The sequence below is a fragment of the Rhea americana genome, unplaced genomic scaffold, assembly GCF_003343005.1.
Source record: "Rhea americana isolate MKP2758 unplaced genomic scaffold, rheAme1 scaffold_278, whole genome shotgun sequence".
NCBI classification, from domain to species: domain Eukaryota; kingdom Metazoa; phylum Chordata; class Aves; order Rheiformes; family Rheidae; genus Rhea; species Rhea americana.
Genome location: NW_028186399.1, coordinates 1,003,962 through 1,020,822, shown reverse-complemented (window position 1 = coordinate 1,020,822; position 16,861 = coordinate 1,003,962). Strand labels below are relative to the sequence as shown.

Genomic DNA, 16,861 nt, shown 5'->3' with positions numbered 1-16,861 from the left:
GGCCGGGCGGAGGCGCGGGCCGGGCCGGGCCGGGGTGTCCCTGGCTCCGTGCCTCGGTTTCCGCCGCAGCCTGGTCGCGGGGGCTCGTGAGCCGAGGGGCTGGAGCTCGGCGCGGTGGGGCGGCCCTGCTGGGGGCCCCGCCGCGGGGGCGCCCCTGTGGGGGCGGGGAGGTGGCACCCAAGGCGCGTGGGGCGGCCCACCGCGTGCAGGGGGCACGAAGGCCCCGGGGGTGCTGAGGAACCCTCGGTTCCTTGGCCGTCCTCCCCCCGGGCAGTGGGCGCTCTTGTTCCAGTCCGCATTGTGTCTCAGGCGTGTTGTCCCCTTCCGTGGGGACGTGGCCCAGGCGTCCAGCCTCGCCGTGGTCTGCCTGGATTTGTGCAGTGAGGTGGCATCTGGGCTGCAGGTAGAACCCCAAAGCCCTAAGCCTACATTGCCCAGATCAGAGCTCTCCAAGCACTGGCTTTGCCAGCCCCGTCTACAGAGTGTCTTCCTCCCTGCTGCCTGTCCATCCAGGGGCAATAACAGCTCTGGTTTTGTGTTTCAGGGGTCTTGACCTGAGCAGCATTGGCGAGAGTTGCCCATGGCCCACAACACAAAGCAGTTGGCTGCGGGGATGCTGTAAGTGCTTTCGTCTCCCGGGCCATGTGCCGTTCCTTCAGGCTGTGGGGATGCCTAAATGGAAGCCTTAGCCTTAGCCTTGGCCAAATGGAACTGTGATCTCCTGTATGTCGCGAGTTGCTTTGGGTCACCTTGTCCCTCCCCTGTGCCTGCTCCCACTTTTTTCCCTCTTGCAAAGGGTGACTGGCCTTGGTTTGAAAGCCCTAGGGATCTTCTCTGTCTTTTGGGGAAGCTGATACCTTTGCCTCAGGCTTTAGCAGTGTCCCAGTTACWTGTTAACTTCATTAGCTTGTGCTTTCACCTATGTTACTTGCCGTGGTAATAAGTGTAAGGCCAAGTGCAGGGCCTGTGAGGACTGCATGGGGAGGGGGAAAGGCATTTAGTTGTCTGGTGARATTCAAGATTGTCAAGAGATACCATGTGCCTCACCTAAACTGGTGAGGTCTGTTATCTCCCTTGAGCAAGGGGCAAGAGTGCTTCTCTGCTGCTGCCTGCTGGATGTGCAAACTCCGTGTGATGCATCCAGTGCAGCGGACACCTGCGGAGAGATCCCATCTTGCCAGCGTGGGCCCTGGCCTCGGTCAAACCCATCTGTGTGCCCAGAGCAGAGGTGTCTGGGGCTGCTACCCTTGCTCCCTTCCTGTGGCTACATGTAGATGTTGGATTGCAGGGATCCAACCAAGATCCCCGGGCCTGTTTCACAAGCAGAACGATGAGGTGAAACATTCTTAGTGTTGGATCTGAAAATGGTGAAAGTTGTCTGAGGCTGTTTGCCTGATACCATAGCTAAGCTGATGGATCCCAAGGAGTCAAATCCTTTATAGCTGTCTATGAGGACAAGCAGATGGAGAAGTTTATGCATGGCAAAAAGGGAAGTGAATGTCAGAATGAGTTTATTAAGGGAGTTTAACAGAAGGAATCTTGCCTGAAATAGTTTTACTTCTTAGGCATGAAAGGAATCCAGGCCATTGTGAGTTTCTGGGAGGAGGCAGAGGACTACTTTTGCATCTTGAACTGGTGAYGGAGAGTGTTAGCATAGCTGCTGTGGGATGTTACTGTATTGGCAYGTCTAGGAGCATTCTGTAAGAGCTCGTAAAGAAAGGCTGAGGTCGGCCATGCTCTTATGGAGCTCTGGGAATTCTTGTTCCATCAGACTGAAGAAAAGATGGTCTTGTACCTTCCCGTAGGCATTAGTGTGGCCACCAGCAGAATGGCTGGCCTAACCAGTATTCCAATGAAAAGACCCCAAGCCAGGAATCTACTACACTAATCAAGAAAAATACAGTTATGCATGGTGTCCTTGGGGACTTACAGAAAGGGACCCAGCCAAATTAATTGTAAGTGTGGCTGGTACAGGTAATCAATCACAAGACAGTGGTAGGCTGGAACCTCTAAGGAGATTTTGCACCAAATATGTGGTGCAAGAAATAGATGATGTAAAGTCTAAGGGAGTGTATCCTGARTGAGTCAAGATCTGTCTGGCTTTTAGTATACCACCAAATTTTATTTTTCTGTCAAGCCTTGTGGGASTTGTGCTTGGTCCTGTGCTACTTTAGTGTATCTTGTGACCTTGATGAAAGCGCAGCTAATGAAGTTTGCTGCAACACTCATGTTCTTCATGACTCCCCCAATTCAGGGGACTTGACCGCGTTCTGTTGTGGTTGAGTGTGTGATCAGCTGGGCAACAGCCTGGAGAAACTGCTTTAGTAGAACAGGATATCTAGACTTGTGCCTGGAAGCCTGGGATCAAAGGGTGCRGGTGGGATGAGGACACTGCCATGAGAAGTGACTGGCTGGAGAAGGAGCCGGGGGTAACTGGGCGGGCAGGAGCCCCAYGGAAATGCTGCAGTTTGGGTGGGAGCGTTCAGTAGGAGCAGGGAGGCTCTGTCAGCCCAGATAGGTCAGTATTGGAGCTGTGTTGTCAGCTGCTGATCTGCAAAGATGAGGCATCAAGTTGGAGAGCAGGCCTTGAGGCTTCCAAGCTCTCGCTTAAGCTGTTCGTTGCATCTCAAAGTGGCTTGGTCTATCTAAGCAGCAACATGGGCAGTAGGAGCCTAACAGAACGGTTGTCGCTGGAGCAGACAAGGGCTGAATGAGTCTAGCAGGCCCTCTGATGGCCACCTCAGTGCCCTGCCCTTGTCTTGTGGCTTACTGGGTTTTGTTRTCCCTGGGTGTGCTTGTCTATGGCGTGAGTCATGCTTCCAAGCAGTCCCTGTGGAGCCATGATACAACCTTGCTTGGAGCACCTCCCTACCAGAGGAGGATCAAGTGCTTCATGTCACTTGGGACTCTTTGCTGTGGTGCGAGGCTAACCTTGGTGGTGCATGAGGACATACTGGAGCATGTATACAGTTACATTCACTACTAACTGCCTCCAGGAACAGCACCGGGAGCTCCCAGGCCCATACAAAAGATCACTGAGAAGACTGGCGTTGGTCATCAGACCTTGGCGCAGCTTTTATGTGCCCAGCAGTGCTGGGGCTGGTTAGATGTCCTGTTYGCCTGACTGGGTGATGACTCAAAACCAGCTTTTCTCTGGTTTTTGTTTTAAGGGAAGGTATCAAATGCTGGGGATTTACTGTGCTGCCTCTCAGTTACTGTTGCCCGGGTGTGCTGGCTTGGAGGCTCATCCTAGGAGCTCCTAGGCAGGTGTGGTGTAGTTGCCCTCTTCTCTGCAAACACGCTGTCCTATTGAAGCCTCGCGGTGCAGTTGTGATGCTTGCAGATACTCCTTAGCTGTTGTGAGTTGCTCTGCTGTTACAGCCTAGGAACATTCTCCTGCTCAGATTTCTCTCCCTTGTGTGGCTGCTTTCTGTATTTTAGGTGCTTTCCTTGCAGCTGTTGTGATACTGGTGAGTGAACCCAGCTTTGAATATCCCAGATGAAGGCAAATGTCGCCCACGCGCTCCCTCCCGCCCCGATAAGTGTTGTGGGGGCCCATCTGGCTTCCAGCTGTGGAGGATGGGGAAGGATAGCAGCCTCTGCGAGTACCAGCTAAATCTGCTCTACTGTTATTGGGTGGGCCAGCAAGACTGAGATGTGTTCACTGACCTGTGCCCACCCTGATGTGTCCAAATGCACCTGGGCAGCCAGGTCTTGAACCCTGTAATTCAACCTTGCTCTCTTCTAGCAATGGAAAGAGTGCAGGAGCAGAGRTTTGGGGGCTCGTAACAGATATAGGGGCTCTTTGTGTGTGTGGGAGCAAGGGAATCTGGCAAGCCCAGAGTCACGATCCTGGGGGATATTCCCATATTGATCCCTGTAGCTTCCCAGTCCTTTCTGACCGGAACTTTCTGGTTTCAGACACACCACAGGCAAAGCTCAGCATGGCAGCTTTCTGGTGGCCATCAAACAGGAGAAAGGGGAGGTGGCCCGGACGAGCAGCGAGAAGCCGCACGGCGAGGAGGAGGTGAGCCCTGCTGCTGCAGTGCCTGTGGCCCTCCCGGCTCTGCCCCTGTGAGCGGGATCTGTGCTGCCGGTCTGAGGCTGTTGTCCCCAGCAAGGCAGCAGGTGCCTTGCTGTGCTGTGTCAGCTGGCATGTGGCAGCAGATGGCTGCGTGTCCGTCTCTGTTCCCCTTGCGCTGCACATATGACAGAGCTGCTGTAGTAATACTTAGGCCTGGTCTAGAGGCTATCCCTTTACTTGCCTTTCAGTAGTCTAGGCACAGCTGTGCCATAGAATTGGGCAAACTTGTAGCTACCACTAYGGCCTGAGAAAAGGCCAAGACCTCCCCTCCCTCAAGGGACACGAGGCCCAGGCAGATCTGTAAGCTGCTCCCCTCCCTGTGTCCTGCTAGTGCAATGGCATCATGTGCTCTGATTCATGCTGAATTGTCCCTTCCCTGGGTGGCAGCCGGTGAAGAAGAGGGGCTGGCCAAAGGGGAAGAAGAGAAAGAAGATCCTTCCCAATGGCCCCAAAGCCCCTGTGACCGGTTACGTCCGTTTCCTGAACGAACGGCGCGAGCAGATCCGCACGCAGCATCCTGACCTGCCCTTCCCGGAGATCACCAAGATGCTGGGGGCTGAGTGGAGCAAGCTGCAGCTCTCAGAGAAACAGGTACCAGCTCCTTGGAGGAACCCTCACTTGCTCTGCTTGGGCTAGCAGACAGTCTGCAGATGCTGGCTCTGTGGGAGGCTGAGCCTCTGTCCCCGTGGAGCTGGCAGCTCTCTCCAGAGGCACGTAAGAGTGTGCATCTGAGGGAATTTGCTCGCTGCCTGGCGGCAGCTCGAAGCATGAATTTGGAATGGCTCCGTCACCAGACCCTGGTGTACTGGCAGACAAAATCTTTGCTGTGGGCAGAGTCTGGGCCCTGAAAGCACCATGAAGGTGGTTCTTGGGAGCTTGTCCCAATGCTACTGGACTGGTGAGCAGAAGCTGGACCCTGAGTGGTGGGAGGGTTCAACCTGGGGAGCCTGCTGCCTGGGGCTGAGCTAGGCTGARGACCCATCTGTGGCTGTAGCGATACCTGGATGAAGCGGAGCGGGAAAAGCAGCAGTACATGAAGGAGCTGCGGGAATACCAGCAATCAGAGGCCTACAAGATGTGTACGGAGAAGATCCAGGAGAAGAAGATCAAAAAAGGTAGGTGGTGGCACTGATGGCTGCAAGTATTGCTGCTCTTCGTTTACCGGAATCTGGCTGGGTGCTGCCAGAGCCTCTTAGGAGATGTGGGGTGACTCCTAGGAAGATCGGGTAGGTAATCTCCTTCTCCTTTCCAGAGGATGCTGGCTCTGCAGCAGTGAACACCCTGCTGAATGGGCACCCACAGAAGGTAAGGCCCTGGTAGCTCTACCACCAAGTTGAGAAACTGAGGCATTTTGAGTCCCTGTGTTTGGGTGTGGGAAGGGTGAGTAGAGACTGACTGGCTGCTACTTTGGGCAGATGAGGACTCACAGGTGCTTCAAGATTGTAACTTCCTGCTGAGGTAGAGCCTGGAGTTGCAGGAGGCAGAGCACAGCCATCCCCTGCCCCCCCTCTCTCTCTGTCCTCCCAGCCTACCCAGGGGTCTCCTCTTGCCCTGTCCCCACACTGCCTTTGTGCTCAACCCCAGGGTGATGGGGTTCCCTTCAGCTGGTTCAGCCCTGCCTGATCTGTCCCCCTCCCATCCACCAGGCTGGTGAGTGCAGCGACACCTTCTCCACCTTTGATGTCCCCATCTTCACAGAAGAGTTTTTGGACCAGAATAAAGGTGAGGGGCTGAGCCACAGGGCAGGGACTGCTGGGGGCTGCTGGCAGTGCAGCATCTCTGTTGGGGTCCTCTTAAGGACCACAGTAAGCAGCATAGTTGCCAGAGTAGCCTGCAACTTGTGTCACAGCTGTCATAGGGTGCCACGTACAGGCTGTGAAATGTCCCTGGTGAGGATGCATTTAGGGAGCAGATCTTGGCTGGAGGTTGGTCGTGTTGAGCCTCCCTTGGAGAAGCAAGGGCTAGGGAAAGGATTGAGCTTGGGGTGGTGTGGGGGAGGAATCAGTGGACCTCCTCCTTTGCCTGTGCTGACCCTGCTCTGCTCCCGGCAGCCCGGGAGGCCGAGCTGCGGCGCCTGCGGAAGATGAACACGGAGTTTGAGGAGCAGAATGCTATCCTGCAGAAGCACACGGAGAGCATGAACTGTGCCAAGGAGAAGCTGGAGCAGGAGCTGGCCCAGGAGGAGAGGCAGACYCTGGCCTTGCAGCAGCAGCTCCAGTCTGTGCGGCAGGCCCTTACCACCAGCTTTGCCTCTCTCCCCATCCCTGGTGAGTCCAGGGCAGCCATGGGGACCAGTCTGCTGCTGGGATTTGACATCACCCTGAGGGACGTTACTGGGGCTTTGCACATGGCTAAGCCTGGTGCAAGCAGGGATGTCATGGGGCATGTGGCAGTAATAACTGCTCATCTGCTTGTGGGAAAGGCTCCTGGAGCATTTTGGGAGACTTCCAGAGAATCCAGGACAGCCCACAAGATCCTTCAGAGATGGGATAGAACAGACTAGTGTCTAACCATAATCACAGATCCACCTGCAAGGCAGAGATCACAGATCCACTTGCATAATCACAGATCCACCTGCAAGCCCAAATAACTTTAATTCCTGAGTTTTTACCAGTGCAATGTGTGTCCTGCTGCAGGAGAGGGGAGTGAGTGTCCAGGGTCTCTTCTCCAGCTGCCAGTGGCACATGCAGGGCTGGATAGGGGCTTGCTTGCCCTGTGGGCCCTGTGCGTGGCTGACTGGGTTGCTGCCCTGTAGGCACTGGGGAGACCCCCACACTGAGCACTCTGGATTTCTACATGGCCAAACTGCACAGYGCCATTGAGAGCAACCCGCTGCAGCACGAGAAACTGGTGGTTCGCATCAAGGAGATCCTGTCTCGGATAGCCAGGTGAGCCAGGCAGGACAGGCTGTGGCCTGGCCTGAAGCTGAGCCAGGCACCCTTGAGCCCTCATGCCCCAGCAAGCACCTGGACCCGTGGGTCAGCCCATGGCAGGATGGATGAAGGGAGCTGAGCAGAGAGGGGTGCAGGCAGAGATGGACTTGGAGCCGTTCCCGCTCTGGGGATCATGTGGGGTCTCTGCGTTGGGCTTGGGAGTGTCTGTGTCTCCCCAACAACTTTTTCTCTGGCTGTTTAACCCTTCCTGAGCAGGGCGTTGGAAATGTGCTTGGGATTCCCAGCTCAGCRTACAAAGCGAGTGCAGGAACAGGGAGGCTGGGCTGCGTCTCCAAGAAGGACTTAGCGTCCATGCTTGTCGGAGGGCGGGGGCCCAGTGCTGCTGGGCAGGGGTCTGCTCTCGCCCTCCTGGGGGCTCCCAGCTCTCATGGTTCCCAGCAGGCCTGCGCRGAAGGATTGGGGTGGAGGGGTCCTTGATACGGATGTGCATGTGCTTTCTTGATGTGAGGTCTCAAGGCAGGCTGGGGTGATGGGAGCCTGGAGGCTGCCAGTCAGTCCCTTGTCTGCCTGCTCTGCTGGGGAGAAGCCCCAGCCCCTCTAACTTGGCCTTGCTCTCCTTTCTGTTCAGTGAACACTTATGAAGAGGACCAATCCCTCCCAGAGCCCAGGGCCAGCCGGACCGCAGCCCTGTCCCTGGAGCTCACGAGGGACAGTCTCYGCTGGGGTCCGGCTGCTCTCCCCTGCCACCCTGCGCACATCTTACCGGAGAAGTGACTGGGTAACTTCTCCTGGCCTCAGTCCGGCTGGGCCCTCTGGGTGCAGCATCTCCAAGGACCTTGAGCTGYCGAGGACCGAGCAGTGACACGGCTGAGAGATCCAAGCTGGGGTGGTGCCAGGCGAGGAGATGGTCTGCAGTGGGCRCAAACGCCCTCTCCCTGCTCTCCCATGAGCTCTCCAGCCTCTGCAGCCTTGACTTGGCATTGCCTGGCAGTTTTTGCTCACTAAACCAGAGACTCTCCATAGGGTATCTGACGCCAAATGAGGCACCATGGCCTGTGCCTTAAAGGCCTATGAGTAAATTGGCCTCTTTCAAGGTGACTGTCAGGGCCTACTTGGCAGCTATAATTGGCCTTTAAGGAAAAACAGGGAGTTAAAACCCACCCCTTCCTTTAGAGCCTCGTCTCTCCCTGTTAGTAGGGATGTGACCTCATTTTAAAGGACCCTTTCAAAACGTTTAACTCAAGGCTCCTGTCCCTTTGCCCTGTCCTTCACTAAATGAACCTTGGATGARGGGCACCGTGCATGGTGCGGGGCAGCAGGGTGCCCTCAGGAGCGCACCGGGAGCTGCCAGTGCATCCTAGCCCAGCCCCTGCCAGTTAATCATTTCGGGAACCCTCTTGACTCTGTCTTGGGTGAGCTGGCAGGTTTCCTTCCTGGCCACAYTTTGCTTTATTTAATCTTGTCATTCCCTTCACTACTCCGTAGCAGGTGCCTTCAGCCCCACTGCCCCCATGTGCCCCTCTGCCCATCTCGCCCTGCCTGAGAGCCACTGGCTGCCTCCCACTCTTGGCCTACCCGTTCCCTGTGCTGGCACGAGACGAAGTCTTCATGCTGCGGGGGTGGAACAGGGACCAATCCCTCCTGGCACGGAGGGAGCCTGCAGGGTGGCTTGCTGGGCCCTCAAGCCAATCCTGCGTTGTGGGACCACTGTGATGGCAGCTGTGTCCTCACTGTGCTGTACTGGGGTTGGATGTCCCCGGGCTGCCTGTCACTAATCTCAGATTGTATAATTAGAGTGTCTTATTTTCTTACTAGCACTACGTGGATCCAGCGCTGGATATAACCCAGTGGCTGGTGTGTGACCACCCATCTCTTGCKTGCAAGGTCAATGCTCTGTAGTTAAGTCTCCAGGCTGCCATCTCCTGGTGGGCTGCCTGGCTTAGGATGGAGATGGGAGCAAATAAATATGGGAGAAAGGAGCAGCTTAGGCTGTGTGTGTGTGGAAGGGTGGCGTGTATTCTTGCCCTGGGGTGCATGAGGACTGCTCCCTGGGGGAGTTCTGGCTTTGCTGTCCTGGCCTGAGGGCTGGGCTTGCAGGAAGGACTTGGGAGTTTCTTTGGGGAGCTTGGAGCCCTCCTGGCCCTGTGAGTCCCTTGTTTCCTCTGAGCCRGCCATGGCATATCTGCAAATCACAGCTGCCTCCCTGCAGCTCGCTGGTTCTGTCCCCTCCYATGATCTGTTACAGAAGAGCTGGTTTGCAGGTCTGTTCCTGGTGGTGTCTCCAGGGGTTGTGGGTGCTCAAGGCTGCCTGAGCACCCTTCATCTGTTCAGCCAGAGGCATTTACTGGGTCCTGCTGCCAAATGAGCCTGGCTTGCAGGAAAAGGATGATGAGGTCAAACTCATCTTGACCTCTCCAAACTGCAGCTTGGGAGGCTGTGGTGAACCTGCCTCTGGGCTGGTTGCTCTCCCACTTGGCTCCTTGAGCTTTGCCAGAGCCATTCCTGCACAGCAGAGCTCACCTGATCTTCATCAAATGACCTGCCCTGCTGGATCAGGTTCCCAGGCCCAGGGATCACCTTACGGCCGAGCTGGGAGCCAGCACCCATCTATAATTCAGCAAGGCCGACAGCCGGTGGGAGGATGCGGCGGGCAGGCAGGCGAGGCAGGCAGGCCGAGGAGGACAGCCCCATGGAGAACGGCGTGGGGCAAGAGCCGGGGGCTGCTGAGACGCCCGCTGCCGAGGGTGCCCCAGCACCCCGGGCCCCCCGGGTCCGCCCACGGCTGGTGTTTCACACCCAGCTGGCCCATGGCAGCCCTACGGGCCGCATCGAGGGCTTCACCAACGTCAAGGAGCTTTATGCCAAAATCGCAGAGGTCTTCAGCATCTCGCCCACTGAGGTGAGGGGGCTGTCGCTGCTGGGGAGKGGGGAAGGAGGGGGGGGGGTCTTGCCCTGCACTAGCTCTGCTAACCAAAGCCTTAATGCCAACCCGCTGGCAGCGACTGTGGGCTGGCCCTCCGGCGTGTCCCCAGCAGCTTGCAAATCAAGTTCTCGAAATGCACTGGCAAAGTGCGTTTTAATTTCCGGGCTGTCTTCCCTGGAGAGAGGTTGGGTTGCCTGTGCCTCAGTTTCCCCACCTTGTGCAGGCAGAGAGCTGGGGGAAGAGAGCATGGGCTATGCGTGCTCCTCAGCTGTCCCACCTCGGCTGATGCTGAGTGCTGTGTGAACGTGGAGCTGAGGGGATGGGTGCATGGGGTGGGTGCAGCCCATGCAAGGATGGTTGCAGGCCTTGCTGCCCCCAGTTCCCTTCCTATCAGGGTGAGCAGGAGGTCCTGTGGGTTGCTGGAGCACTTTGGTCTGCAGCAGCTGGACCTGACCTGATCCACCCTTGCCAGGGATCAATGCTGGCAGCTAGGTGCTGGCTTGTCACCTCTGATGCCCCCTGCTCGCTGTGGGGGTGTCCCCAGCCACTGGGCATGTGGTGACAGGGCTACTGGGGGCAGATCCTCTTTTGCACGCTCAACACACACAAAGTGGACATGCAGAAGCTGCTGGGGGGGCAAATCGGCTTGGAGGACTTCATCTTTGCCCACGTCCGGGGCGAGACCAAGGAGGTAGAGGTGACCAAGACTGAGGATGCCCTGGGCCTCACCATCACTGACAACGGGGCTGGCTACGCTTTTATCAAGGTGAGAGCGTGTGGGGCTGGAGGGGTTTCAGGGGTGCCCTGGGGCTGGGGGAGAGCCCTTGGGGGCTGTGGCGCGTGAGGAGACCCGTGACATCTATAGCGTAGTAGCCCAATCCTGTCACCCTGACCACAGCAGTGGTTTCAGACCTTCACCTCCAGAGTCTGCTCTCCAGAGCCACCATGATGTACACCCTCCTTGCACCCTAACCCACACTCTTATTGCACCCTAACCCAAACTGTAGCCCGCACCCTTGTTGTATCAGGGAGGAGGAGGACAAAGTGGTTGCTGTGGCTCATGGGTGCTTCAGGTCCACTTCAGAGATGGAAAATCCCCCCTGAGAAGTAGTGGGGCAAGAGGGCCCAGGAGGACTGATGTCCCCTCCCTGCCTGCCCCCCCCCCCAAAAAAAAACAGCCCTGAGGGTGAAAGCAGGCCTCAGTGTGCCCCACCAGCTGCTCTCAGCTTCCTGGCCTGACCTGGTTGGGATGGTGCCAAGGGAAATTGGACCGTGGAGGAGCCCGTGTGTGGCATAGGGCGAGGGCTGCACCCGTCCATCCTCCCTTGGAGGTGAGCTCCTGTATGACCCCCCCCCTCGGTTTCGCTATGTCCCCGCGGTCCCCAGCGAATAAAGGAGGGGAGCATCATCAACCGCATCCAGACGGTGTGTGTGGGCGACAGCATCGAGGCCATCAACGACCACACCATCGTGGGCTGCCGGCACTACGAGGTGGCCCGGATGCTGCGGGAGCTGCCCCGGGCTCAGCCCTTCACCCTCCGCCTGGTGCAGCCCAAAAAGGCCTTCGGTGAGTCGTGGTGCAGGCTGCGGGCCCGGTGTCACCCCCTGGCCGGGTGCAGGTCCTGGGGTCCCGTTGCTTTTACCCCAGGGCTGAGGGAGCCCCCGGCTGGGACGTTGGGATCCCGTTCCTGCAGGTCCCCCCGACAACGCATGGGTGCTGTGCGTTGATCCCGACAGCCGCGTGTGTCTGTCTGTCCCACACCCATGTGTGCACTTGCGGAGGGCACTGCACCCTCCCCATGCACCCCAAGCTGCACCTCAGGGTGCACCCCCACACCTGCCTCTTCCCTCCCTATGCTGCACCCGTGGTCACCTCTATGCCTCTGTGTGCACTGCCATGGGCACCCCTCACCCCTAAGCACATTGTGAGCACCCTGTGCACCCCCATCCCCACCCATGGGTGCCCCTTACACCTGCATTTCCCCTGAGCCACCCTCTTTGTGCACGGTGTCCCCTTCATGCACATCCCTTGGTCCTTGGACGTCCTTGGTCTGGAGCTGGGTCATGGCCACGGTGGTGGGTCATGGGTGCATGGGGTGAAGATGAGGCCCTGCCTGCACCCTCACCYCTCTTCCTCCCCTCCGCCCCCCGGGGTGCAGATATGATCGGGCAGAGGACGCRGAGCAGCAAGTGCCCGGGTGAAGGCAGAGTGGCCAGCGGGAAGGAGACGCTGCGGCTGCGGGCGAAGGGCRCTGCCACGCTGGAGGAGGGGGTAAGGGGGCTGGGGCGGGAGGAGGGACCCGTGCTGCTCCCCAGAGCCAGCTGCCCCRTGGCCACTCACCCCATCCCCCTCTGAGGGTGCAGTACTCGGGGGATGGGGGGGGAGCATCCTGGCCTGGACCTCGCAGGGTGCAGAGCATCTCCTTGGGGTGCATTGCTGGGTGCCAGCRTGTGCCTGGCCACTGCATGGGCAGGGCCAGGAGGCCACATCTTGCTCCACCAAGGTGGACGCAGCGCCACRCCGGCGACCTGGCCTGCCACCCCCCGCCAGAGCCGGGCGCTGCCCCGGCCGCCAGCTCGGGCCGTCTGAGGCAGCCTCTCACCCGCAGCCCGGCGCGTTCGAGGAGGAGGCCGCCCGCCGGGTGGACGACCTGCTGGAGAGCTACATGGGCATCCGGGACAGCGAGCTGGGTGAGCGCGGGGTGCGGGCCGGAGCGCGGGGCCGGGCGGGCCGCGGGCGCCCGCCGCGGCCCCGCTGAGCCCTGCCTCTCCCCGCAGCCTCGACCATGGTGGAGAAGGCCAAGGAGTGCCCCAGCGCCGCGGCGCTCGCCAAGGGCTTGGACTCGGTGCTGGGCGAGTTCGCCTTCCCCGAGGAGTTCGTGGCCGAGGTGTGGGCGGCCGTCGGCGAGGCCGAGCGGCGGCAGAAGTAGCCGCGGGGGTGGTGGTGCCCCTCGCCGGGGTCCCCTCCTCTCCTGCCGCGCGGGAGGGTGGTGGTGGTGGTGGTGGTGGTGGTGGTGGTGCTGCCCCATCCTGCATCCCCTTGAGGACTCCCCCCTTGTAGGCACGTCCACCAAGGCTGGGGGGGTGGGGGGGTCAGGGTGCTCCAGGGTGCCCGAGCTGCACCCCCGGGTGCCACCAGCCTCCCTGCAAGCTCTGGGCTCGGCCGGCGTCCCGCGCCGCCCCCGGGAGTCGCGGGAAACGGTTCATTAAAACGCGGACGAAACGAAAAGGGCTGTTCCTCGGGCTGCCGGCGGGAAGCCTGGCTCGGGGCCCGGCGCCCCCCGGCACCCAGGGACCCCCCCCCCTCGCCCCCCGCGGGCGCTCAGCGCACCGGGCGCGCACAGCGGCACAAGGTGGATTTTATTGCGGGGGGTCACCCGAACCGCGGCGGGGAGCAGCCCGGCGCCCGCCGCCGCCAACCGGGTCCCGGCGCCCGCCGTGCCCCCCGGCTCCCTGCCAGCCCCGGGGAGGGAGGTTGGGGTGTGGGGGGGCAGAGCACCTTGGACACGTGCTGAATTAACTCATTAATTAACTAATCACCTCTCTGGCCATGCCTTACACCCTGGGGAGGGGAAGGGGGGGGGACACGGCTGGGGACAGCTGCCCTGGGCACCGGGGCGATGCCACCCCCCAGGGCAGGGGCACCCGGCGCAGGCTGCGCCCACGAAGGGGGGGGGTGTCACGTTTTGGCCCACGGGGCTCATCCCACCCCACTCCCCCACCTCGCGGCTGTCCCCGGCCGGTGACCTGGCGCCTGCTACTGCAGCACCGACTCCTGGGTGAACTTGCGGCGCAAGGAAGGGTTGAGGACAGGGTAGAGGGAGACGATGGAGGGCCGGGAGCGGAGGCTGGGGTAGACGCGCTGCAGCACGGCCCGCCGGAAGAGGATGTAGACCCACGGGTCGAGGATCTGGTTCCACGTGACCATGCGGATGTAGATGAGCAGCATCTTCTGCGTCTCCGTGGGCAGCGTCTGGACCCGCTCGGGGGCCGGCAGCTGCTGCAGGACCGTCTGGATGATGAAGATCTGCAGGGATGGGGGGGACAAGGGGTTAGCAGGGGCTCAGGGGCGCCGGCTGGGCACGGGTCCACGGCGAGGGGTTCACAGCGGCTTCAGCTGAGGGACGGGGGCTCGAGGGAGATGGAAGTGCAAGTGTGGGTGGGAGCTGTGGGGGTGCTGATAGGTGTCCCCCAAACCTCCCTGCTCTGCTGGGACCCCTCCAGGGTGTCYTGGGGCCCTTGCAGGACTGCTCTCATTTTGCGTGTGTGTGGGGGGTGAGCCCCATGGGGGTTGGCCAGACTGGGCCCCAAGGCTGGGAAGGTGCTGGGTGACCCTCTGCTGCTYGCTCCCGGGGACCCACCACCAAGGGGACGGCCAGCACCCACAGCAAGCCTGGCACGGGTGCCTGCATCTGCTGGACACCGCTGCCTTTGCCATACCTSTGCCTTGGGGCCGGGCGCCTGCTCTGAGCAGGGTCAAGGGGGCTGTTACTGGCCAGCATGGCCAAGAGGAAAGTCCCAGGCAGTGTCGAGCCAGCTGGAGAAGGAACCCAGGCGTCCTGCTCCCTCCCACCCCCGATTTGGGGCTGAACCCAGGCGCCCTGGCTGCCTGCGCCACGTGCTGGCTCCAGGTACGTGTGGATGCCCGTGGGCGAGAGCTGCTGAGCCCACGAGCGCATTGCCCCCGCACCTCTGGGTGCCAGGCAGGGTACAGCGCGACGGCAGGGGGTACCAAGGGGCCACGGCCTCACCAGAAGGGGCATCCAGCAGATGGTGGCGATGACCATGATGCCCACGAGCTGCACCATCATCTCCACCTCGCTGTCCCGGCGCCGCTGCACTGACTCCCGGTCATGGTAGACGCGGCACAGTGTCACTACGCTGACTGTGTTGAAGATGAAGGAGAGCAGCACGGAGAAGATGCCCAGCAAGGCAAAAAGCAGGCAGAAGATGACATTTTTGGTGTCGGGCAGGAGGGTGAGGAAGCACCAGGAACCAGGGTACTGCAACGTGTACCTTCCCAGTCCCAGGACTGGCAGGAGCCCTAGGATGCAGGAGAAACCCCACACCAGCCCCACGATGGACCACGCACGACGCTTGGAGATGCTGGTGGAGCGGGAGAAGGGGTGGTTGATTCCGAAGAACCGCTCGCCGGCCATGGTGGCTCCCAGCAGCAGTGGGCACTGCCCAAAGAAGACCATGGAGAAGCCAAGGAAGTTGCAGAGGTGGCAGCTGGGGTCCACCTTGGCCCAGTTGAACTTGATGAAGTGATAGGGGATGATGACTGAGGCTGTCACCAGCAGCCCCATGAAGTCTGTGACCACCAGCCCACAGAGGAAGACGAGGAAGGAGGAACGGGTCCGGCTGGACAGCTTGCGGGATGAACTGAGTAGGACACACAGGGCAAAGAGGTTGGAGCACAGGCCGATGAGGCCAAAGGTGGTGGAGAACCACGGCGACGTGATGGTTTTCCTCTGCGTCTCATTGAGGCTGACACTGGCATTGAACGCCCCGAAGCACGTGTCCGGCTGGCCGGCCACGCTCCCGTTGGGGGTCTCCATGGCCCCCAACCCCGTCCTGGTCCTCGCAGTGGCTTCAGGCGCCCTCCAGACTCGGCTCCATGGGGCGTCCTGCCCGCAGGCTCCAGTGCCTGCCCTGATCCTGCCTTGCCCGCGCACGAGTCTGCCCGACCCTAGGGGGAGAAGGGAGAGGTTTAGGACCGGTCCATCACCCACCTCCTTGGGGTGCTCCGGTGCTTGCCAAAACGGGGAACGTCCCTGCCAGGCTTTCCTGGCCCTCCCGCCCTGCCCGGAGCAGCCTCTGCTCCCCGACACTCGGCGACGGGGCTCAGGGTCGGTGCCTGCTCTCCCAGCGGCCGGGGCCCGTCCGCGGTGCCCGGCCCAGGGCGGAGGAGACGGCTGGGCCGCAGCTGGCCGGGATTAACCGTCCCCGGCTCCCGCGTCACCCGGCCAAGAGCCACTCGGGGCCGTAATCCCCGCGCGGCCGTTGTTTAAAGAAGCTTGGCGGTGGCTCGTGCTTCGTTTGGGGGGGGCTCGCTCGGCTCCGGCCGCCGGGGATGGGAACCAGCCGGCTGCTGGGAGTCAGCAGAGCTGCTCTTTCCGTCGCTAATTAGCGCGGGCTGTTTGCGAACGGCCTGAGCTGGGGTCGGCGGGACGGGATGGACGTTTCCAAAGGAGAAGGCAAAGGCATCGCTGGCTTTGACCCCTTCAAAGGGGCAGCGAGGACCGGACACCGTGGGGACCAGACGCTGCAGGGACTGAAGCTCGTACCGGGAGCCGCCGGCTCCGTGGCGAACGGCCGTGGCCCCGGCACAACCGCCCATCGCCCCCCACCCAACACAACCACCACCCCGGGCCAAGCCCGTGGGCAGCACCGGGACGGCCCCTCCTGCCTTTGCAGGGCTGCAGTGCCCCACGGCTGCAGGGGGGGACACACACCGGAGGTCCCCAGCCCCCTCCCGCGCCCGGCACGAGTTCAAACCTCGGGCCAAGGGTGCCGGGTCTCGGGCCGGCCCCGCTCGGCGGCAGACGTAGCGGCTGATCGCGCAGCTGCCCCCGCGTCGCGTCGCCTCCCGGTCCCAGGCGCTTCCCGAACGCAACCTCGCGGCGGCTCGAGCCCCGCTCCGGCCACCCCCTTTCGCGGCCCGCTGATGCGAGGGCCGGCTGCACGGCCAGGAGCCGCCGCGCGCATCGGAGGCGAGAGCTGGTCCCGCAGGCCGGCGCTGCGATGGGGCTGGGATGGGGCCAGCGATTGCAAAAGCCTGCTCTGGGGCTGCGAGACCCCCCCCCCCTCCACCCACCGCGGGCAGCGGGGTTAGGGAGCGGGGCAGCGGCCGGAGGGGCCGGGTCCCGGCCCCCGCGCCCCCGGCGGGCGGCGAGCTGCAGTGATTCACTGCTGCGGCGTGAGGCCGCCCGGGCTTTTTTTTTTTTTTTTTTTTTT

General features: G+C 60.9%; 3 protein-coding genes across 7 annotated transcripts in view; 2 read left to right on the top strand and 1 right to left on the bottom strand.

The window, feature by feature from the left end:
• The window catches only part of HMG20B (high mobility group 20B), a 9,204-nt gene extending 244 nt beyond the window's left edge, over positions 1–8,960 (top strand). For 2 of the 5 annotated variants that reach the window (XM_085308532.1, XM_085308530.1), the window contains exons 2-10: positions 545–618; positions 3,922–4,027; positions 4,472–4,675; positions 5,079–5,199; positions 5,337–5,389; positions 5,731–5,806; positions 6,136–6,351; positions 6,840–6,972; positions 7,607–8,960. In XM_085308532.1, coding sequence (XP_085164658.1) covers positions 581–618; positions 3,922–4,027; positions 4,472–4,675; positions 5,079–5,199; positions 5,337–5,389; positions 5,731–5,806; positions 6,136–6,351; positions 6,840–6,972; positions 7,607–7,619 — 960 coding nt within the window. In that variant the 5' untranslated portion in view covers positions 545–580 and the 3' untranslated portion in view covers positions 7,620–8,960. Of the gene's footprint in view, positions 1–212; positions 404–544; positions 619–3,921; positions 4,028–4,471; positions 4,676–5,078; positions 5,200–5,336; positions 5,390–5,730; positions 5,807–6,135; positions 6,352–6,839; positions 6,977–7,606 lie in introns of those variants that run through there. The other 3 variants (XM_085308533.1, XM_085308531.1, XM_085308535.1) reach the window with 3 other exon arrangements.
• Positions 8,961–9,004: 44 nt separating this feature from the next.
• On the top strand, positions 9,005–12,891 carry GIPC3 (GIPC PDZ domain containing family member 3). The gene is made up of 6 exons (XM_085308536.1): positions 9,005–9,877; positions 10,482–10,667; positions 11,288–11,468; positions 12,061–12,173; positions 12,511–12,592; positions 12,680–12,891. The coding sequence occupies exons 1-6, from the start codon at positions 9,620–9,622 to the stop codon at positions 12,829–12,831; spliced, it is 972 nt and encodes a 323-aa protein (XP_085164662.1). The 5' UTR covers positions 9,005–9,619; the 3' UTR covers positions 12,832–12,891.
• A 353-nt stretch (positions 12,892–13,244) lies between these two features.
• TBXA2R (thromboxane A2 receptor) overlaps positions 13,245–16,861 on the bottom strand; it is a 5,677-nt gene continuing 2,060 nt past the window's right edge. Inside the window, exons 2-3 of the mRNA XM_085308529.1 lie at positions 14,653–15,593; positions 13,245–13,928 (exon numbers count right to left, since the gene is read on the bottom strand). Of these exons, the coding sequence (XP_085164655.1) occupies positions 13,659–13,928; positions 14,653–15,462 (1,080 nt within the window). The 5' untranslated portion in view covers positions 15,463–15,593 and the 3' untranslated portion in view covers positions 13,245–13,658. The remainder of the gene's footprint in view (positions 13,929–14,652; positions 15,594–16,861) is intronic.